At 41.3% G+C, this 23,990-nt stretch overlaps 1 protein-coding gene across 3 annotated transcripts in view; it reads right to left on the minus strand.

Annotated features, from left to right (window-relative positions):
• Positions 1 to 727: 727 nt before the first annotated feature.
• The window catches only part of septin10 (septin 10), an 81,069-nt gene continuing 57,806 nt past the window's right edge, over positions 728 to 23,990 (minus strand). For all 3 annotated transcript variants that reach the window (XM_059646620.1, XM_048532162.2, XM_048532161.1), the window contains exons 5-11: positions 22,528 to 22,689; positions 22,157 to 22,253; positions 20,377 to 20,545; positions 16,644 to 16,776; positions 14,997 to 15,187; positions 9,104 to 9,151; positions 728 to 2,295 (exon numbers count right to left, since the gene is read on the minus strand). In XM_059646620.1, coding sequence (XP_059502603.1) covers positions 9,145 to 9,151; positions 14,997 to 15,187; positions 16,644 to 16,776; positions 20,377 to 20,545; positions 22,157 to 22,253; positions 22,528 to 22,689 — 759 coding nt within the window. In that variant the 3' untranslated portion in view covers positions 728 to 2,295; positions 9,104 to 9,144. The remainder of the gene's footprint in view (positions 2,296 to 9,103; positions 9,152 to 14,996; positions 15,188 to 16,643; positions 16,777 to 20,376; positions 20,546 to 22,156; positions 22,254 to 22,527; positions 22,690 to 23,990) is intronic.

Raw genomic sequence — 23,990 nt, forward strand, 5'->3', positions numbered from 1 at the left:
TACATGCTGCAGCTTAGCAAAACAGCATGCAACCTGATTTCTGTGGCTCAATTTCCACCCCTAGTGATGAAATGAGCACTAAATATGTCTGCTGTTCCCACTTGATCACCCTATAGTTATTTAGGGGGCATTAGATTTTTAATTGGATGGGGGTGAAGAGGAAGAATGTTGCAATGAAGCCAGACTTGAAGGTATACTTATGCCTATCACCTTCTCAGGGCCAAGTTGGCAGGCTCAATGAAGAGGCAAGAAGGGCATGATGAGAGACAAGTGTGGGGGTAGGCAATATCTTGGTGGAGTTCTCCAACGGGCACAAGGATCCCAAAAGATAGATCTCCTCGTCCCCAAGCAGACAACATGCACTAGGTTTTAAATGGTTAGGTGGCAGACTGTTTGAATCAGCCTTCTCTGCTGAAATTAAAATCTATTGGTGGCAGAAGATCCAAGTGGCCCACAGGTGGCACAATACCTCCCAAACCCCAGTAACATTGCAGGTGTGCTTGGAGGGAAATGGCGAGGGGCGGTCAAATGTATTTCACTTCCTGTCCTGTTGTCAAGTCAGCTGAAGTCAGGAACCTCAACATAATCTAAAGGAATGAAGTTACAGACATTATTTGCTGAACATTCAGCATGCCGCTTCTTACAGTTATAAACCAAGTCATGGGGAGAAGCCACAATTTTGAACCATAGGCTTGACTTAATTATAAAAGAAAACTAAGCATCCAGCTTTCTTTTCAATGAAAAGTTTAATAATTAAAGTTACATGACTGATGAAACAAAAGGTTTAAATCAAAGTTTTTTTTGTGTAAGATTCTCTAAAGTATGTGAAGCACAGCCAAAAACAATCAAGAGAACATGGTTTCATCTAGGACGTGTGTTTGGAGAAAGAGGTTTGCAAATCAAAATATCTCCTTTAAAAAGAGTAGAAAAGACAATTTTCCTTGATTTGAATACAAAGAGGCAACTGTAGGCCCAAAAACTAATACATTCAATGCACTTTTACAGGAATACTGAATGGCACTACGGTGAGAGAAATTTTGAGAGCTGTGCTTAGAAGAAACAATAACTGATTATGGTCTGTTGTTCTTAAAGAAAAACCTGCAAGCAACTTACAACTATGTCAATATTTTGTCACAACTACAGATTGCTATATGGTATTACAGCTAGGTTATAAATCAGAAATACAACAAAGATTATGTAGCTGCAACTGTATTATGTAATATATTTCTTATACAACTACCAAAGAAAAGAAATCTTAAGCTTTAACCATTATTGTCCAAAATTTCAACTATAAATGATAAATACATTTAATGTAATATTAATACAAACTTCCCACGTTAAAATTCAATCCATCTCAAGCATTTCACCACAGTGTCTTTATTTAAACTTATAGACTATGCAATAGTGCTGGGCACATGAGCTCTTTCATGTTCATCCATTTTGCCAGTGGTTATCTGCCAGTTGGATTTGAAATTTCAAATCCGTTTCACATAAATCATTTCAAGATTTGACCAATTAGTAGTAGCACAGTAAGTTCCAACACCACTGCTGGTAAAACAATAGGCAAGATTGGTTTGAACATTTTAGAAAAGTACATGCACCACAAATGTACTCCTATGAAGTAACCCTATCTAGCATTTAGATGGTAAACAATTGTCTTTTTATACTACCACCTGGTAACATTGAATTAGTCCTGCAGAAACCTGATAAAACTGAAGACTTCCTCTGACCTACTGAAGTGCCACATGTGCATTTAAACATTTGGCATAGAAGCATTATTTGATTGTGCATGCTCAAGTATATTTAAATGTCAAAATTCCTCCCTTCTAGGGGATAGGAAATTTGGAATAGTACCAGCTTAATTCAATTACAAGGTTTAAAGACAATCTTCAAAAAGAGAAGAAAAGCAAATTATAAAAAAGTTCTTCAATATATTCAATAATTAAAAAAGATTCAGTATTTAGTAATTTTCAGGCACATTAACAAAAAGCAGATAGAGATCTATAACTGAAATCAAGTGATAAATAAAAAATTTCCCTGATAGAGACACTTAATAATTAGGTAAAGTCTTGTGTCAACAACCAGGATTGGCACCCTTGCTGTTTAAATATATGGTTTATTATACAGCTACATAGGCAGTGCATTTGGCACCAACTGGATGATTCATACATGGGCTAATGCACAGTTTTCATCCATTCAAGCAATTCATAGGGAAATGGCAGCAGGTAGCAGGACAAAGCGATCAACTGCACTCAGACGTGATGCTCTCAAACAGTTCAATACATGAAGGTTAATCTGAAATTGAAAAAAGAAATTAGTTTCTCAAAGCAATAAAAGCATAGAATTGTAATATCACAAGTTAACTATTCTTTCATTGTAAAGATCTGTCTGGACTGTGTGAAGCTTCAGCAAAAGTGACAAATAAAGGTGCACGTACAATAGAAGATGATGAAAAGACTAACATGGCTAATGGATTCTGTGACATCTGGCAACAAAACTGAAGCTTCAATGACTGGATCAGAAGCCTTTAACCGTCCATATTTTTCCAGATACTGTGCACTGTTTAGAAACATGTATTTACATCTTCCATTAATATTAAATATTGTTATTTAACTACATGATCACAAATCATACCCACTCTCCATTACCACCTTTAACTCAGATATAGGAACTGCCGATGCTGGAGAATCTGAGGTAAGTGTGAAGTCTGATGAACACAGCAGGCCAAGCAGCATCAGAGGAGCAGAAAGTTGATGTTTCGGGTCTCAACCTGCTGTGTTCATCCAGCTTCACACCATGTTATCACCATTAACTGTGCTGTTTCTACTGTGCTTGGCAATAAGTGCACCTTGCATGAAGTGATCTTGTGGGTTCAAAGAACCTGACACAGGTGGAAGAGATGGAATTCTACTGTGAAAAAGCATACTGTTAAGGAGAACACAGCTCATAATACTACTTCACATTTACAACATAGGGATTCATAAGTGTTACAGCAAAGGAGGCAGCTTTATGGCCCATCACGTCGGCACTGCCACAAATAAGAATAATTACCCAAGGCCAATCTCCTGCTTTTCTCCCCCGATGCCCTTGCACATTATTTGGTTAGAAATAATCAGCCAATTTCATCTTGAAGGCCTCAATTGAACCTGCCCCTCCAGGCAATGCATTCCATACCCTAACTATTCACCATGTGGGGACTGTTTTTCTCACTTCACATTTGCTTCTTTTGTAAATCACTTTAAACCTGTGCCCTCTGGTACTTGATCCTTTGCTCCTGTACTCCCTTTAGAATTGTACCCTTATTTCATTGAATTTCAATGTTTTTCCTCCCAAATCACCTTACACTTCACTGCACTGAATGCTATTTGCCGCCTATCCTCTCGCTCCACCAATGTATGTCCCCTTCTGGAGTTCTATGCTGTATGCCTCACTGTTTACAATTCTGTGTTTTACCTGCAAGCTTCAAAATTGTCCCTTGCAGACTAAGATCTCGGTGATTAATATATCAGAAAAAGCAAGGGTCCCAATTGTAACCACCCCTTCCCCCTCACCCTGGGAACACTGCTAACACCTTCCTCTAACTCGAAATGACCTTGTGGTATTATTGTTGGACTGTTAATCCAGAAACCTAGAAAATGTTCCGGGGACCTTGGTTCAAATCCTGCCATGGTAGAGGGTGGAATTTGAATTCAACAAAAATATTTGTAATTAATACTCCAATGAAGGCCATGAATCCATTGGCGATTGCTGGAAAATCCCTTCTGGTTCACAAATATGTCCTTTAGAGAAGGAAGCTGCCATCCTTACCTGGTCTGGCCTACACATGCCTCCAGACCCACAGCAATGTGGCTGACTCTTAACTGTCCTCTGGGCAATAAATATTGCCTAGCCAGAAACACCCTCAAATCGCATGAATGAATAAAAACCCACTACTCTTATTTCAAATCACTCAGCCAATTTTCTATCCACGTTTCCACTGTCCATTTTATGCCACGACCTAAAGTTTTCCTCAAATGTTTGTTGTGTGGCACCATATTATACACTTTCTGGATGTCCATGTACACCACAATGTTGCTCACACCAAGGTATCACCTCTTCAAAAACTCCAGCAAGTTAGTTAATCACAATTTCATCTTTAAAAGGACGTATTTGAACGGACCAGAGTAGGATTGGAACAAGGGATATTCCAAATACTCCACAGTGACAGGCATAACTGAGAGCCCAATTAGGCATCCATGGCCATGTTTGATGTGAGTAAAGTGGAAGGAGGGTTAGTGGCAGAGTTATCGAAATGGAGGATGAGCTCAGCCAGATGGAGGAGGGTGGAGAAGGATGGGGTCGGTTCAGGTCTTCTCTCCACAAAGCAGCGACAGCATTGAGACCATCTTGATGGGGAATGATGTGTAAAAGGGATTGCTCATCCATGGTGAAGAGGAATTGGCTAGTGCCCCTGAACCAGGAATTCTGAAACCGGTGCAAAGCATCAGGAGCTTTCAGTTGACATAAAAATGCTAATTGTTAGGTGATGCAGTCATTTACAGTCAGAATCATGGCCTTTGTGTTCATAGCAACCAGATAAGATATCAAGTTTCTCAAAATCACACAACGGGAGAAGCAAAAAAAATGTAGCTAGCTACTGCTTACACAGTGACAGTTTTGATAGGAAGAATATTCATAAGAAGCACAAATAGGAACCCCATGTGCAAGCTAATCCAAAGTTTGCTAATTAATGTGGAGTAAAAGGGGAAAAACTTGACTCAGTGTTGAGAACATTTAGATCATTATAATCATATTTTAAATAAATAAAAAAAAATAAATAATGGACTTCTAAATGTAACAGACACTGAAAGATTTAACTGAATTTCTATGGAGGGGCAGCCTTAAGCAAAAAGGCAGAAGCCCCCAGCCCCCTTAGCAGAGAAAAGTGAATAATAGGTAGAGAAGTCAGCGGTAGTGGAATGTGAGATAATGGGAACTGCAGATGCTGGAGAATTCCAAGATAATAAAATATGAGGCTGGATGAACACAGCAGGCCAAGCAGCATCTCAGGAGCCCCTCTCTGATGAAGGGTCTAGGCCCGAAACGTCAGCTTTTGTGCTCCTGAGATGCTGCTTGGCCTGCTGTGTTCATCCAGCCTCACATTTTATTATCTTATAGTAGTGGAATGCGGTTGAGTAAGATGCATTGTGAAAGCCCAAGGATAAGTGATAAAGACGTCTGGTAAACTTCATGATCTTGTGACAAGACCTATAACTGTCCATCAACTGATCATACAATCACAGATTGACTTGATTGTGTTACTGATTTGATGTATACGTATTGTTTTCCCTTATTCATTCATGGGATGAATGTGGATTTATTGTCTATCCCTAACTGCCCAGAGGGCAGTGAAGAGTCAACCACATTTCTGTGGGTCTGAAGTCACATGTAGGTTAGTAGTTTCCTTATCTGAAGGACATTAGTGAACCAGATGGGTTTTCCGACAATTGATCATGGATTCCTGGTCATTAGATTCTTAATTCCAGACAGTTATTGAGTTCAAGTTCCACCATCTGCCATGGCAGGATTTGAACCTGGGTCTTTGGATTAACAGTCAAACGATAATACTACTAGGCCATCCTCCTCCCTCTCACTTTGTAATTGATTTATAAATGCTAAGGTGGATTGAAAAATGTATAAAAGTTTACTTCTTTTCTTCAGTGAAGCAGCTTCTGGACCCCAGAAGTTTTCTTCCCACTGGTGTCACATCAATAAATTCTTTGGTACTAGAAGTGGACTCCACAGGTGGAGTGATTCATTTAGTGATTCCACCCCAACGATACCAGAAGTACCAGCACGTATCATTACAGATAATAGTGTCTCACGACACTCAGAAAAAATAATGATCATGATGGTGAATTAATTCAAAACCATTGCTTCAATTGAAAATCATTGCTTCAATTCTATGCAATAGGTTTTAAATACTTCAGATAGGAGTCCGAGATCTGGCCATACAGGTGTACAGAATGTAACGAATGAGCCAAGTTCTATAGTAAAACTCTCACTCCACAATACGAAGATTGTGGGTTCAAGTTTCAATCTATAAACTAAGTATTACAACCCAAACTGACATGTTGGTGTAATACTGAAGGAATGCCTCACTGTCAGAGATAGCCTCTTTCAGATGAAACATCCAGTATGAGGCCCAGTCAGCCCTTCCAAATAAATGCAAGAAATGTCATGGCAATGCCCGGGCCAATATTCTTAAGTCATAACATTGCCAAAAGATTACCTATTTAATTATTATTAGATCTTGCTACGTGAGGTGTCTGCCACGTTCATCAATGCACGCCACCATGGCACAGTGAGTTGTTCCCTATAGCAAAGCTTTGCCTATTCAGAAACTTTTCAACAATCAGTTGTGATCAGCAATACAGAACTAAAGTTAAGAGCAACTTTTCTTGCTATACAAGATGATAAAATGAGAGGCTGGATAAACACAGCAGGCCCAGCAGCATCTCAGGAGCACAAAACCTGACGTTTCGGGCCTAGACCCTTCATCAGAGATGGGGATGGGGTGAGGGTTCTCGAATAAATAGGGAGAGAGGGGGAGGCGGACCGAAGATGGAGAGAAAAGAAGAGAGGTGGAGAGGAAAGTATAGGTGGGGAGGTAGGGAGGGGATAGGTCAGTCCGGGGAAAACGGACAGGTCAAGGAGGTGGGATGAGGTTAGTAGGTAGGAGATGAAGGTGCGGCTTGGGGTGGGAGGAAGGGATGGGTGAGAGGAAGAACAGGTTAGGGAAGCAGAGACAGGTTGGACTGGTTTTAGGATGCAGTGGGGGGGGGGGGGGGGGGGGGAGGGGAAGAGCTGGGCTGGTTGTGTGGTGCAGTGGGGGGAGGGGATGAACTGGGCTGGTTTTGGGATGCGCTGGGGGAAGGGGAGATTTTGAAGCTGGTGAAGTCCACATTGATACCATTGGGCTGCAGGGTTCCCAAGCAGAATATGAGTTGCTGTTCCTGCAACCTTCGGGTGGCATCATTGTGGCACTGCAGGAGGCCCATGATGGACATGTCATCTAAAGAATGGGAGGGGGAGTGGAAATGGTTTGCGACTGGGAGGTGCAGTTTATTGCGAACTGAGCGGAGGTGTTCTGCAAAGCGGTCCCCAAGCCTCCGCTTGGTTTCCCCAATGTAGAGGAGGCCACACCGGGTACAATGGATGCAGTATACCACATTGGCAGATGTGCAGGTGAACCCCTGCTTAATATGGAAAGTCATCTTGGGGCCTAGGATAGGGGTGAGGGAGGTGGTGTGGGGGCAAGTGTAGCATTTCCTGCGGTTGCAGGGGAAGGTGCCAGGTGTGGTGGGGTTGGAGGGCAGTGTGGAGCAAACAAGGGAGTCACGGAGAGAGTGGTCTCTCCGGAAAGCAGACAAGGGTGGGGATGGAAAAATGTCTTGGGTGGTGGGGTCGGATTGTAGATGGCGGAAGTGTCAAAGGATGATGTGTTGTATCCGGGAGGTTGGTGGGGTGGTGTGTGAGAACTAGGGGGATCCTCTTTGGGCGGTTGTGGCGGGGGCGGTGTGTGAGGGATGAGTTGCAGGAAATGCGGGAGACGCGGTCAAGGGCGTTCTCGACCACTGTGGAGGGGAAGTTGCGGTCCTTGAAGAACTTGGACATCTGGGATGTGCGGGAGTGGAATGCCTCATCGTGGGAGCAGATGCGGCAGAGGCGGAGGAATTGGGAATAGGGGATGGAATTTTTGCAGGACGGTGGGTGGGAGGAGGGAGGTATATTCTAGGTAGCTGTGGGATTTGGTGGGCTTGAAATGGACATCAGTTACAAGCTGGATGCCTGAGATGGAGACTGAGGTCCAGGAAGGTGAGGGATGTGCTGGAGATGGCCCAGGTGAACTGAAGGTTGGGGTGGAAGGTGTTGGTAAAGTGGATGAACTGTTCGAGCTCCTCTGGGAAGCAAGAGGCGGCGCCGATACAGTCATCAATGTAACGGAGGAAGGGGTGGGGTTTGGGGCCTGTGTAGGTGCGGAAGAGGGACTGTTCCACGTAACCTACAGAGGCAGGCATAGCTGGGGCCCATGCGGGTGCCCATGGCCACCCACTTTGTCTGTACGAGTGGGAGGAATCGAAAGAGAAGAAGTTGTTGAGGGTGAGGACGAGTTCGGCTAGGCAGATGAGGGTGCCGGTGGAAGGGGACTGGTCGGGCCTGCGGGACAGGAAGAAGCAGAGGGCCTTGAGGCCATTTGCATGCGGAATACGGGTGTATAGGGACTGGACGTCCATGGTGAAAATGAGGTGTTGGGGGCCAGGGAATTGGAAGTCCTGGAGGAGGTGGAGGGCGTGGGTAGTGTCAAGGACGTAGGTAGGGAGTTCCTGGACCAAAGGGGAGAAAATGGAGTCCAGATAGGTGGAGATGAGTTCGGTGGGGCAGGAACAGGCTGATACAATGGCTTGACCAGGGCAGACAGGTTTGTGGATTTTGGGAAGGAGATAGAAACGGGCCATGCGGGGTTAGGGAACAATGAGGTTGGAGGCTGTGGGTGGGAGGTCTCCTGAGGTGATGAGGTCATGAATGGTGTTGGAGATGATGGTTTGGTGCTTGGGGGTGGGGTCATGATCGAGGGGGCGGTAGGTGGTGGTGTCGGAGAGTTGGCGTTTGGCCTCGGCAATGTAGAGGTCAGTGCTCCCTACTACCACTGCGCCACCCTTGTCTGCGGGGTTGATGGTGAGGTTCTTGCTATACAGTTGACTGAAGTAGTATGGGTGGTGAAACCTTCAACAATATAGCTAAGGAATCTGAAATCTGTGTTTAGACATTAGCGAAATATACTGGAGTCATATTTATATCTTAAGAGATGATGGTGGAAGCCAGTTTTTGCAAATAAGGTAGGTTGTGACTCAAAAGATGCATAGTGTTTTTCTTGATAGATAAATAATTCCCTCTGTATCGTAGAAAATAAATGAATGTTCAGCTCATCATCTGAATTTGTACCTGCCACACAGCATTCTCTATAATAGCATCTGGAAATTTTTTGGTAAAAGGTGAGAGAAATACAATTAAATAACTAGTGCATTTGTAGCCACCAGAGCAGTTTTTCTAGTCTGCTTACCGTATTGCACAAGTTGGAGCACAACGCAGCAAATCAAAAATTTAATAGCTGAAGATAAAGCAAAAGAAAGAAAAATAATTATTAGCAATATATATTTTGACAAGGTGATTTTAACAAGGCATTCAAATCAACTTCCAGTTTCATGGACATCTATTTCCCCCATTGTTTAGTTTAATGTAAAAGGTGACGCAATAAATCAAAAGAAAACCATAAAATTATAGAGATCGTAGGAACTGCAGATGCTGGAGAATCTGAGATAACAAAGTGTCGAGCTGGATGAATGCGGCTGGCCAAGCAGCATCAGAGGAGCAGGAAAGCTGACGTTTCAGGTCTGGACCCTTCTTCAGAAATGCTGAAGAAAGGTCCAGACCCGAAACGTTAGCTTTCCTGCTCCTCTGAATTTGCTTGGCCCGCTGTGTTCATCCAGCTCCACATCTTGAAATCCCACCAAATTATAGAACATGATAGTGATAACCAGAGTATGTATGACAGGAAGGGACAAGGCATACAAACTTAAAAGTGCATCAGAGAATAGGTCAGAGAGTTCAAAAGTGATAAAAAGACAAAACTAAAGGGTATGTTTCTGGATGCACACAGCACTTGTAATAAGCTGAATGAATTATTAGAAGATATTTTTAATCTACCTATTCAGACCAACCTCTGAGACAAGTGGAACTTAAACTTGGACTTTCAGGCTCAGAGGTAGGGACACAATACTGTACTACAGAGGCCCCTATGAATTGTTAGTCCAGACAGAAATGTACATCACCTGACAGCCATTTACAGATAAGTGGTTGTAGAGTGTCCAGGGCTGGCACCTGGATATTTAAGGGTATCTGACATTGAGAATATAGCAATCTTGGTAAAGATGGTACGGTAGGTCACTCTGTTGATTAAGGATGTCATTGTGCAGTAGGAAGATATGACCTTAGCTTAAAAGAGCAAAATGAGGAATCAATTTGGATAGAAATAAAGAAATAGGAAAGTTAAGATACCAGTCTAAATAATTTATAGGTCCCTAACAGTAGTTAAATAATGGTCACAGTATGTAGGAAAAAATGGGTCATGTAAGAAAGGTACCACAATAATCATGGGTTACTTTCACTTACATGTAGCTTGTGCAAATCAGACAGGCAAAGATACCCCTAAAGAAAGGAAAATGACAATTTCTTACAGCATCACATCAAACAGCTAACGAGGGAGCAGGTTCTCCTGACGTGGTAATGCACAATGAGATTGGATTACTCAATCTCTTCGTAAAGAAGTCTCCAGGTGATAGTGATCATAACACTATAGAAATTTACAATTAACTTGAAGGGGAAAAATGCGGATCTAAGATCTTAAGGCCAAAAAGTCACCAGGACCAGATGACCTGCATCTTATATATAAACATAGATGCAGAAGTGTAGATTCATTGATGATAAGCTTCCAAAATCCCTCAGATTTTGGAAAAGGTTCCCAGTATGCTGTAAAATAGATAATGCAAAAATAAGAAGATACAAGTCAAATCTATAAGCCAGTTCACCAAACATCTGTCACACAGGAACTGTTAGAATCCATTATTAGGGAAATTATAGACAAATATTTAGAAAATCATAATGTGGTCAGGAAGACTCAACATGGTTTTGTGAAAGGAAGTTGTATTTAGTAAGAATTCTTCGAGGAGATTAATATGCAAAGTGGATAAAGTGGAATCTGTAGACATGGTGTACTTCAATTAAAGATTACCACACAGGACAAGAGCATATTATGTGGTGGGCAACAAATAAGGCTAAAGCTAGTTTTGCTAAAAGGAAGCACAACATCAGGTTAAATCTATCATTTTCAGGTTGGGAACTTGTGACATCTAACTAGTAACAAGAATCAGTGCTGAGACTTAGCTATTTACAACATACATTAAGTCCTTTCATCCAAAGCATTCATGTATAGTGGATGAACTTGTCAATGATATCAAGCTAAGTAGGAAGGCAAATTATCAAGATATAAAGAGCCTAGACAGAAAGACAGTTTGAACTAGTAGACATAAAATATGGAAAATTAAGCTTAGTGTGAGGAAATGTGAACATGTTACTTTGACAGGAAGACTTCGCAGTGGTGAGAGAAGAGAGAAGTTTGAAGCTAATACAGAAGTTAAAGTGAGCAAATTAAATACACACAGCAGACAAGAGCACAGCAGAGAATGAGGGAAGGCTGATGAATTAAACTATGTTTATTTCAATGCAAGAGGCCTAAAGAGGTAAAGCAGATGAAGTCAGGGTATCGATGGGAACATGGGGCCAGGATATCCATTTATTGCAGAAATATGCCCGAGGGAGGGATAAGACCAGCAGCTCAATGTTCGGAAGTACTGATGCTGTTGGAAGGATAGAGTAAGACAAGAGAGGGTGGCTGGCGGGGCTTGGTGGTGGTGTTGGTGGAGAAAGAGCAAGTGGCATTTTAGGGAAAACATCATGGCAGTACTTAGGATATTCCTGGGGAATCGTCCAGTGAAACTGCATAGAACCAAGAAATAAGAAAGCATGTTCACTTTGATGGAATTGTGCTACAGGCCCCTCTAAAGTCAGCAGGTAATCAAGTAGCGAATAAGCAGGGAGATAGCAGATGCCTGTAAGAATAATTGGGTTGCAATAGTAGGGGATTTTAACTTTTGAAACAGAGGTTGGGACTGCCAACATATTAAGGCTTGGATGGGGAGGCATTTGTTAAGTGTGTTCATGAAAAAAAATGTAATCAATCAATCAATATGTAGACATCCCTACGAGAAGGGGCTAAACCAGATTTCTTCCTGGGAAATAAGGCAGGGCAAGTAACTGAGGTGTTAATGGGACAGCAGCGGGACCAGTGACCATTCTATTAGTTTTAAAATAGATATGGAAAAGGATAGGCATGGTCCACAAGTTAAGGTTCTAAATTGGGGCAAGGCTAATTTTGATGTTATTAGACAGGAACTTTCAAAAGTTGATGGGGCAGCTGTTTGCAGGTAAAGGGGCATTTGGCAAATGGAAGACTTCCAAAAGTGAGATAACGCGTTCAGGGACAGCATATTCCGGTTACTGTAAAAAGCAAGGCTGGCAGGTAAAAGGGAACACTATATTGAGGGTCCAGTCAAGAAAAAAGGTGGCTTATGTCACCTATAGACTGCTGGGATCAAGCAAGTTCCTTGATGAGTATACGGGGTATACGAATACACTTAAGACGCAATTCAGGAAGGCAAAAAGGGGACATGAGAAAGCTTTAGCAGATAAAGTTGAGAATCCAAACAGGGCAAAATTGAGGGCAAAAGAGTAACTAAGGAGAGAATGGGGCTCCTTTAAACCAAAAAAACAAGTCAACAAGGCCATCTATGTGGGGAACTACCAGACATAGGAAAGATCCTAAACGAATATTTTGCATCAGTATTTACTGTGGAGAAAAACATGAAGCTAGGGAACTTGGGGAAATAAGAGATTTGGATTAGCAGAGATTTGTATCATTGACAGCCACAGGTAAGGTGTCAAAAGACTGGACAGTGGCTAATGCTGTGCCATTATTTCAGAACAACTGCAAGGAAAAAAGACATGGAATTGCAAATTGTTAAGTCTGATGAGAGTGGTGGGTAAGTTTTTGGAAAGGATTCTGAGAGTCAGGATCTACAAGCATTTGGAAAGGCAAGAACTGATTAGGTTCAGCATGATTGTGTGGGTGGGAAATTGTGTCTCACAGACTTGAGGTTTTGGAAGAGATGACCAAGAAAATAGATGAAGGCACAGTGGTAGACGTTGGCTACATGGGCTTTAGCAAGGCCTTCAACAAGGTTCCACCCAGGGTACTGGTCAGTAAAATTTTTCACAAGATCCAAGAGAGCTAGCCAATTGGATACAAAATTGACTTAACAGTAAGAGACAGAGGGAAGTGTGAGAGGGTTGTTGTTCAGACTGAAGGCCTGTGCCAGTGATATACCACAAGGATCAGTTCATCATTTATATAGAAGTGATTTGGACAAAAGCATCGGAGGCATAGTTAGTAAGTTTACAGATGACACCAAAACTGGTGGCAGAGTGGACAGTGAAGAAGGTTATCTCAGAATTCAATAGGATCTTGATCAATTGGGTCAGTGGGCTGAAGAATGGCAGATAAAGTTTAATTCAGTCATGCAAGGTATTGCATTTTGGCAAGACAAACTAGGACAGGACTTACAATTAACGGTAAGGCTGTAGGGAGGAGTGTTGTTAGAGAGAGAAATAGGCGTTCAGGTGCATAGTTCCTAGAAAGTGGCAATCACAGTAGACAGGATGGTGAAGGAGGCATTTGGCACAATTGCCTTCAAATCAGTCAGAGCATTGAGTATAAGATTGGGACATCATGTTATGACCGTACAAGGCATTGTTATGGCAACATTTGGAGTACTACATACAATTCTGGTTGCCATGTGACAGGAAGGATGTTATTAAACCGGAAAGGGTGCAAGAAAAGATTTACAAAGATGTTGCTGAGACTGGAAGGTTTGAGTTATAAAGCAGAGACCGGACAGGCTGGGACCCCCCCACCCGGCCCCCTCCGGAGTATAGGGGGCTCAGGGGTGACCTTATAGAAGCTTGTAAAGAAATGAGGGGCATAGATAAGGTGAACCGCCATGGTCTTCTCCCCACAGCATGGAAGTCCAACACTAGAGGGTAAGGTTTAAAGTGGAGAGGGGAAAGATTTAAGGGGGACAAAACAGGCAACTTTTTCACACAGAGATTGTTGCATATACGGTATGAGCTGCCCGTGTAAGTGGTAGAGGCAAGTCCGATTACAACATTTAAAAGATATTTAGACAGGTATGTGGAAAGGACAGGTTTGGCAGGATACGATAGAAATATAGGCAAATAGGGCTAGCTCAGCACAGACAAATTGATTGGAAGTGTCTGTTTCCATGCTGTATGACTATCACTAGAAAATAGCCCACTACTTAAATGAGAAGAGAATGTGAAACTCTGAGGTGCATAAGAAATGGTGTGATGCTAGACAAGTTACAAACCTGCAGTTACAGCAAGTGATTGGAAAGGCAGACAGAACACGGTGGTTCACTACAACAGGAGCAGAATGTTAAAATTGAGAAGTTTTACTGGTGGGACCTTGGTGAAACTACTTATGGAACACTTCATGCAATATGGTCTACTTATTTGAAAACTTATGTATTTGTATAATGAAGCAATTCAGAGAAGGCTTTGCACAGGTCATTCTTGGAACGGAAGGCTTATTTTACAAAGAAATGGTGGACAGGCTGTTTCAATATCCCTTGGCAGTTTAGTAGAGAGAGGGAATTTTATTGAAACATACAAGATACTGAGGAAACTTAACAGGGTGGAGGGTAAAACTAGGTCCAGGGCTTCCCATTTTTGACAGAGATAAGAACAAATTTTAAATTTCAGAAGCTGCTAGTCTGTGGATTATTTTCTCAAATAAGCATGGGAGGGTGGGTCATTGAATTTATTCAAGACAGACGAAGGCAAATTTTTGAAAGACAATTGAGTCAATGGTTATGGGATTAGATGGGAATGTGGAGTTAAACCACAACTAAGGACCTCAATTTCAAGATAGTTAGCGAGAGAGCTAGGAGCAAGAAGAGGAGAAACTTCTTTATTTCAGAGAGTCGTTAGGACTTGGATTGTGCTGCCTTAGAGAGTGAATGGAAGCGGACTCCACAGGGGGGAGGTATTGAAAAGGCAGCTGGATATATATTTGAAAGTGATCAACTTAGAGGGCTAGGGCTGGAAAGTGTGACTGGCAAGTAAACTCTTTCAGGAGCTGGTACAGACAGGATGGGCTGAATGTCCTTCTCTCATGTAAAGTTCCATGATCTTATCGAATGGTAATTCTGAAGGACTAACAATGTTTAAAAATTCAGATTTTACATCAAGACTGTACTCACTTTTTGCGATCCTTGTCTTTCTTGAGATTCATTTGTGGTGCAGTCTGGAATGCCTGACCTTGAAGCAATTCAGTCGCAGCTTTCCTCTTATTGAATATACTCATCTCTTCATCCAAGACACTTTTCTTTTCATCCAATTTTTTTCTCTCTTCCTGGTGCATTTTCTTTAAGTGTTCAAATTTATCTTGCAACTGCCAGCATGATTTAAAAAAAAACTTATTAAATTCAAGCTCCGTAAAGATAGTATCAAATCTGCACAGCTTCTCTTAGTGCTGGATCTTGCTCATAAAGTAAAAACCACACAGTCAGTCCACACATACATTCTTTACAAGAGGTAGGTTATTATCCTAGGCTTGATGTATAGATAAATTTACCTGATCTCCTCTGAATTTGTTTAAATTAGTTCACTCCGTAGGGCGACTGCACCTTATACCATTTATTTTCTTTAACAATTTATCAAACACATCTTCATTTTTATCCTTTCATTTCTCAGTTATGTAAAAATCAAAAAGGCAAGTTGATTCTTTAATTATTCATCTTAATTTCTTTTAAATCTTGAACAGAATGCACTGGCTTCTGTCAAAACATCAGGGAGAAAATGTGTTCCTTAATGTTAGACGATGTCGCTTGTTAATCTAAATCTCAGCTTTCCCGTTCCGTTGGGAGCCAACAATTTTTTAAAAACTGACTTAAGAATTAGCACAGGGACCTTTTTTGTTGACAATTTTCCTGTGTTCACCCAACTGGCTGCTAACTAGCAGAAAATTAGTTTTATCTATAAAAGGAATTTCCACCAGCATCGAGTGAATGTCAACAGAAGTTGACAATATTAAAAAAGTGAACACTGAAGGAAATATCAACAAATTTGTCTTGTAACTACTCAGAGAAGTGATGCATAATGTTGTCACCCAGCAAACGCAGCATTACACTTTACAACAATGCAACAGCATAACACTCAACTCCATCAGCATAGCAACAAAAGCTAGGCATGACTTAAGACAAGGTCTATTCAAATCAACCCTCTAGCAATCTTTAAAACAACTTTTCTCACTTTGTGCCATCAAGATTTTGTAGATGTGGCATATCATGCCACATCTACATCAGGCACGTTGTCCATATCCTTAATTGGTTTCCCAGTTCCCAACCAATTATCACTGTCCTTGTCAAAAATGCACTCTCATAACAATGTTAGGTGGGGAATTCCAACTCTCAGCATCAACCAGCAGTGATGTGTGTCCAAGTCAGGATGGTTGTCATTTACAAGTGAAGGCACTTCAATTATGTTGGAGCTCATGGCATTCCATGGAAGGATTACAGGGGATAGTAATATTTTCATAGCCAGAATTTTGTGGTCTAATTTGATTATAAATATTTAAATTGTGGTGAAATGTTTCCTGCTGCAGATGTATTATCTGTTCCAACACAACCTATTCCTCAAAGACAACTCCGACAAAAAGATTTTCAGAAATAATTGTAATACTTCACATAAATTTGTGTCATGGCCCTATTAACTGTTCTGCTAACTAATCATTATTAACTTACTTAAACTACAGCCTTTGTTACTTGGATAATACACTGTTATTATGCACAAGATAGAAGGAGACTTTGTGCCAGCTTACATATTATGGCAATCAAATACTTCAGTACCTCTCTCTCTGCCTCCTTTAATTCAGACTCTTTTTCTTTGACTCGCATCACAAACATTTGCCTCATTTCCTCTTCCTTCCTCTGAAGTTCACCAAGAAACTCATTCCTCTTAGCTTCATACGTTTCTTGAAGGCTGGAAGAAAGTATTAACTGATTGTTTGAAATAAAAACCCTGGACACAGACGTCAAAGTTGTAACCCTAACATAAAAGTGTTGATATTAGTTAAATTACCTACTCATATTTCAGGTTCCTGTACATCTAGGAGGACTAATGAAGTATTTGAAAATATGAAAACTTCATCAACAGTAGACTTTTCACAAAAAGCTAACATTATTTCTATCGTTGGTGTGCTGAAAAACACATTTTCTGCAATTGATTTTCTTCTTGTAGCTAACAAGCTTTTAAAAAAGTTCGGATCAGCGGTAGATCAATATTCTTCTCCAGGATGTGGTTTAAAAACACAGAATCTTATAAGGATTTCAGCAATGTGGACTATGGAGATATTTGTGGCAGAATCAGATGAAAACTCTGGTGAGATGTATCTAAATATCTAAGTGGTGATGGGAGTTCCTCAATAGACACAACGAGTTCCCAATTAAAAGGTAAAATTAGAGATTATTAAACTCTTATTAATGCCACAACTGGCCTCATTAATATTTAGCTTTCTATCTTACTGCACATGCCAAAACAGGCTAAGCTTCAAGATTTTACTACACAGAACTCACAGTAGGTACCTGGCAACTTTAGCTCTCCGCTGGCTACAACAAGCTTCCATGAAACTCAGTACCAAAGATCATCTCACAGCACAATCAATGGCTACCAACCAGAGGCACTCCTTGCTGACAGAGGCACTCAACATTTGCCAATCCCTCACACACTACCATCATAGTTTTCCTCCAATCTTTTTGCAAAACACACACAAAGCTCACAACAACTAGCTTTGAAAAGGCTGCTACAAAGGACACTGTGTACTGGGACAGGATTGCACCAGGCTGCATGCTTGTTCTCTTAGCATTTACTAAGTGAGCCAATGTGTGGCTAAAGGAGGAGTGGTGCAGAAAAGGAGGGTTCCACATTATAGGGCACTGGCACAGAAAGGAACTGTACCATTGGGAGAGGCTCCACCTCAACGGATCTGTAATCTGGTTCATAGTGAAAAGGCAAAATTGGGTAGTCACAAGGGTTTCAAATAGTTAAAGGGGGAAGAGAGGGGCTCAGGTGCTGTTACTAACATTTCCAGAATGAGTAATAGGATAGGACAGTATGGAAAGGATCAAGAATCTAAATTCAGGCACTGCAGACAAGGGGAGAACTAGAAGGGGCCAATTGATGCAGGATGATACTATGCTTAAATGTGCACAGTGTAGGAAATAAAGTAAATGAGCTTGTAGCACAGATTTCCAATTGGCAACTATGATGGCGTGAGCATCAGAGACATGGCTGCAAGCGGATTAAATATCCACAGATAGCATCATATTGAAAGGGCATGCAGATAGGTATAGGGGGTGGGGTCGACATTGTTAGCAAGAAATGAAATTAAATAGACAGTAAAAATGCCATTCCCTATTCCCAATTCCTTCACCTCAGCTGCATCTGGTCCCAGGATGAGGCATTCCACTCCTGTACATCTCAGATACCCTCGTTTTTCAAGGACTGAAACTTACTGCCCCCACCCTGTATCCCGCAACTCATCCCTCACACCCCCATCCGTAATACAACCAAAACAGAATTCCCCTCGTCCTCACGTACCACCCCACCAACCTCCGGATCCAACAGATCATCCTCCGACACTTCTGCCATCTGCAATCTGACCCCACCACCAAAAACATTTTCCCTCCCTACCCTTATATTGCTTTCTGCAGGGACTACTCTGTCTGTGACTCCATTATCCGCTCCCCACTTCCCTCCAGCCCCACCACACCCAGCACTTTTCCCTGCAACCGCAGGAAGTGCTGCTGCTGCACCCACCCCTACACCTCCCCCTTCACCCCCACCCCAGGCTCTAAGAAGACTTGCCACATTAAGCAGATGTTCACCTGCTCATCTACTAATGTGGTATACTGCATCTGCTGTTCACTTTGTGGCCTCCTCTACATCGGAGAAACCAAGCAGAGGCTTGGGGACCGCTTTGCAGAACACCTACACTCGGTTCACACTAAACTATGCACCTCCCAGTTGCGAACCATTTCAACTACCTCATCCATCCTGCAGACGACATGTCCATCCTGGGCGTCCTGCAGTGCCACAACGATGCTACCCGAAGGTTGCAGGAACAGCAACTCATATTCCGTTTGGTGATGCCGCAGCCCAATGGTATCAATGTGGACTTCAAGCTTCAAAATCTCCCCTTCCCCTACCGCATCCCAAAACCAACCCAGCTCGTTTCCGCCTCCCTAACCTGTCCTTCCTCCCACCTATCCCCTCCTCCCACTTCAAGCCCCATCCACATCTCTTACCTACTAACCTCATCCTGCTCCCTTGACCTGTCTGTCCTTCTTGGACTGACCTATCTCCTCCCTGCCTCCCCACCTACACTCACCTTTACGAACTCCATCCCTGCCACTTTGACCTGTCTGTCTCCTCTCCACCTCTATCCATCTTCTATCCACCTCCTCCTCTCTCCCTATTTATTTCAGAACCATCTTCCCCCCCCCCCCATTTCTGAAGGAGGGTCTAGGCCCAAAACGTCAGCCTTCCTGCTCCTCTGATACTGCTTGGCCTCCTGTGTTCATCCAGCTCTACACCTTGTTATATCAGAGATAGATTCCTGATTGGTAAGGGGGAAATCGAGTATCATGAGGAGAAAGCAAGAGAATGAAGCTGAGAAACGTATCCAGCCATGATCGAATGGGTAAAATGGCCTAAATTTTGCTCTTGCATCTTATAGTCTATCTGAAAGCTCACAGCATCCCTGTCTTCTCTGCCTTGCTGTGCCTCTTAGCAGTTACACAACCAGGCAGCTTGCCTTACTGATCAGCAATCTTCCGTAAAAGGCTATGTACATCTTCCTATGTGGCACAATGTCATGCCAATTTCACACATGCATCATTTGTGAACAGTTTATACTGCAAAAATAACAATGAATCTGCAACAAGCAAGCAGCCATATCTCAAAGTCTTAGGGAATCTATTGGTAGTCATATTTCCATACATTTAAAGCACGTTTAATATATCAAAGTATTTAATTGACTAAATACTATTTTGCAGCGTCCTGAGGTCGTGGAAGCCTCTACATAAATTAAAGCCCTGACCTTTAACAGCAGTCAATCTTCCACATTAACATTCTAGCCGGCATTCATTCCACAGTCAAGAGAATTAAAACTTTTAAATCAATCACTTCTTATATTGTTTTTCATGGGACATTACTGCATGCAGTTTGGCTTACACAACTGTAATGCAGAGAAATGTAACAACATTTCAAAAGTAACATTTTTGAAGACTACTTTGGAATTTACGTAAACATGTAAACTCTCATTTCTTTCACTAGAAATATTTAAGATGGAGAGAGTTAAAAGAAAGCTTTCAAATTATGAAAGTTTGGATACAATAAGTAGAGATGAGCTTGCATCTGATTTGGCAGTGATGACAGATCACTGAAAATTAACAAAGTAGGACATTATGCACAATTGAGTACTGAACTTCTTCCCCACACGAAAATAAATGAGGAGCCAGTAAACTTTGCACATTTTAAGATAAAAGCTGAATATTCAAAGCAAAGGAATATGCATTGTACCTGACTGGCTTGTTATTTGGATCTGTATCTTTGAATCCCATCTCTTCTAATTTGCAGCGCCGATACAGCTCATAATGCCGAGTGTGCGTCTGCTCTCTCAAGTCTTCCATGTTGACACAGACAAGCATCTCTCGCAATTTTACAAAGTCACTGTGGTTCTCATTTTCAACTGAGATAAATTTAAACAAAATAACAGTGAGCACAACGAATGGATGATTAACAATTGACAATAGGTGCAGGAGTAGGCCATTCAGACCTTCGAGCCAGCACCACCATTCATTATGATCATGGCTGATCATCCACCATCAGCATCCTGTTCCTGCCTTATCCCCGTAACCCTTGATTCCACTATCTTTAAGAGCTCTATCTATCTCTTTCTTTAAATTATCCAGAGACTTGGCCTCCACTGCCTTCTGGGGCAGAGCATTCCATATATCCACCACTCTCTGGGTGAAGAAGACTTTCCTCAACTCTGTTCTAAATGGCCTACCTCTTATTTTTAAATTGTGTCCTCTGGTTCTGGACTCACCCATCAGCGGAAACATGCTTCCTGCCTCCAGAGTGTCCAATCCCTTAATAATCTTACACATTTCAATCAGATCCCCTCTCATCCTTCTAAACTCAAGTGTATACAAGCCCAGTCGCTCAAATCTTTCAACATAGGATAGTCCCGCCATTCCGGGAACTGACCTCATGAACCTGTTTAACAATAATCTACAAATGAACTATTGTTGAGGCAGTGTTGTACTGTCACATTCCATGTTACAGCCAGCACCTAAATGGCAGGTGTACAAATACCAGGATAAATGGTCAAAGCACTAGAGTGAATTTATTCTTTCGTCTTACGGTGTAATGATTTATGCGGTATACAAAGTTAAAGTGCCACATAATAGATTTGCAAAGTTGGCACTATTGGACTGTAGTTTACTGCACATTTTGAATAGTTCTTGAAATCTTTCTCAGTATTTCTTAGTATACCTTTTAGTCTATTTATACTAAACTTCAGCCATCTCTCCCCTAGTACCCATGCAATTGGTTTTATATTTAAAAAAAACTTGTTGCAACTATAACACAAATGCTTATCCATTCTCCCTGCTGCACAGGATCTTTTCATTACATACAAGATCCAAAAAGCCCATCGTCAGTTTGTTTTACAACATTTTCTTTCCGCAAACCAGAAGCATTGCACAAAATTGTCTTCCAGACTACCTAGGTCAACTTCATTTGTTAGTCTATATCAAAATTAAAATTTCCTCACCATTTTTCATTAAAACCTCCAACTATTTCCTGATTAATACCTTTTCCAATGATAACTATGGAGAGAGTGCCTATTAGTTACTCCCATCTCAGTTTTACGTCCCTTGTGGTTGTAATATTCATCCAAACGGATTCTACTTTCTCACCTTTTTAGTCAAGATCCTTCCTTATTATTATCCTTGTGTATCTCTCATCATGGACTACGCATCCCTCTCCATTCTGTAGTGTCTTTTAGAAATGTTATCATCTGAAATTTTTATTTCCAACTTTGACCACCTTATAACTAAGTCCAGGTGTCATTAAATCTGAACACTTTGTTTATCACTCCTTTTGCAAGTTCTCTGCTCTCTAATCTGCATTTATTTGTTCTTTTATTTCCCATTAATCTCCAGCACATCCAAATCAAACCTAACAGAAATCATGGCAAAACAACTGGTAAAGCAGTCAGCTTCCTCCTTTTCCCCGAAGTTGTGGCTACCAAACTTATTTTTAAAAATCACTGCAATTTTGTTTCTGATGTTACCTTGTACAACTCCCCATGGATACTGTCGAGCTTTAACCATTTTGTTCCCAACTTTGACTTCTTCTGTACTTCCAATTACAGCAAACGGTAGATGGCCCTGAAGTTCAAGATATAAAAAACTTCCATTCTAGCTCATAGCATAAAAGCATTTGAGCCACCATTTAACAAATGAAGTTTCTTTAATAACCCAAAAAATTTACTCAAGCAATTAACCCAGTTTAATCAGTCTTTTTTGCATCATTAGTCAAATTACCAAAATCTCTCAACTCTAAATTCAAAACATGCAATCAGCTGAGTTCTCTCAAAATGGCTGATTAACTTTTAATTAAATCTACCTTTATGGAAGAGTTCAATTTGTGCTAAATACTTACATTCATAGTTGAATTAATTTTCGCTACTGTATCGTCATCTATTGGAAATTGATAGATCTGTACCCCATTGCTAACCAGTTCACTCATTATTTTGATTTTGAATTTATGAAGCTCATTTTTGGCAACAGTGTCTGCCTTTGCAATAACTGGAATGATGTTCACCTGTGCAAAAAAAAATCACATTAGATTCATTGCCGTTTTTAAAAAAAAATTTTGAAATTACGACTCGGCGTAATTTTTTTTGAGTAAACAGCAGAACAAAAAGATCTTCCTCAACTGCGAAAAATCTCAAATGGTGGTGATGATTATATATTGCAATTAAGTATATATTTGACTTCATAAGCAGTCAAAACTCTCCTTATTGTTTTTGTGGGATATGAGCATTGCGGGCAAAGCCAACAATTATTGCCCAAACCTGACTCTCAGATGAGAAGTGGCTAAAGGCGGGGAAGCTGTGTGGCCTGGTGTTTGAACAGCATTTGGAGTATAGCTGTGCAGCTGTACGCTTATGAAAATGTCATCTGTGACACTTGTATCATACGCAGCTCTGGCTTGTTGCAGCTTCACCTCGACATAGACCGTACAGGAAAACTTGAGACTACCACCACGTGACCAGGTGCAGAGTTCTAAAATGGCACTGGTGATATCCTGGTGATTCATCCTACCTACCAATAGTGGGAGAATCCAGCTAGCACTGGACATGAGGGACGCCATTCAGGATGTTGCTTAATGAGGTCAATTTAAGACAATAGTGAGAGAAAACTTGCTAGGCCTCACAGAGAGAAACCCTAACATGAAACTTGATGAAAATTCACTTTGCTGATTCCTAACATTCAGCCCAGTATTTTCTGTAGTGAACCAATAGCAGCAACAATAACATGATGACTAGTAACAGTGCTGACAGGACTTTTATGCAGTAAAGAGACAAATTTTTGTTCTGTTACAAGGGTTGTGCAATTTGTGTATTATGGGAGGAAAGCCTCTGTGCAAGAAGTCCAGACCTCTGATCTATGCAATCTTTCCTTACAACTTGGCCTTTTGAAATTGAGCACAGTTATTTTGGAGAGAAGCATGAAATTGATAAATGAAATGTGAAGAATACAAGTTCTTAACAGCTGGGGGTAAATCTAAGATACTGTTGTTGAGAAAGCAAGATTAAAGACATTCTTCACTCATGGATATATTTGCCTTTTTCTCCTATAAAGGATGACTTCTAATTGAGGGAATTCTTGATAATCCTAAAGATAAGATTTAAGTACTAGACTGAAGTCTAAAACTTTCCCAGGATTCTTCCAAATAAACAGTTTTATGTTTGTAGACAGCTCACTACTGCAGCTTGAGCCCTGAATGGCTGCACTGGTGGCATGCTGCCTAATTACAGTTTGTTTTGCATCCCACCACAACATTGTCACCATCTTTTCTGATTAATTACTGCATGTGTTTTGTTATCCCCCTCAAGCATA

This window comes from Stegostoma tigrinum, chromosome 6 (assembly GCF_030684315.1).
Source record: "Stegostoma tigrinum isolate sSteTig4 chromosome 6, sSteTig4.hap1, whole genome shotgun sequence".
NCBI lineage: Eukaryota > Metazoa > Chordata > Chondrichthyes > Orectolobiformes > Stegostomatidae > Stegostoma > Stegostoma tigrinum.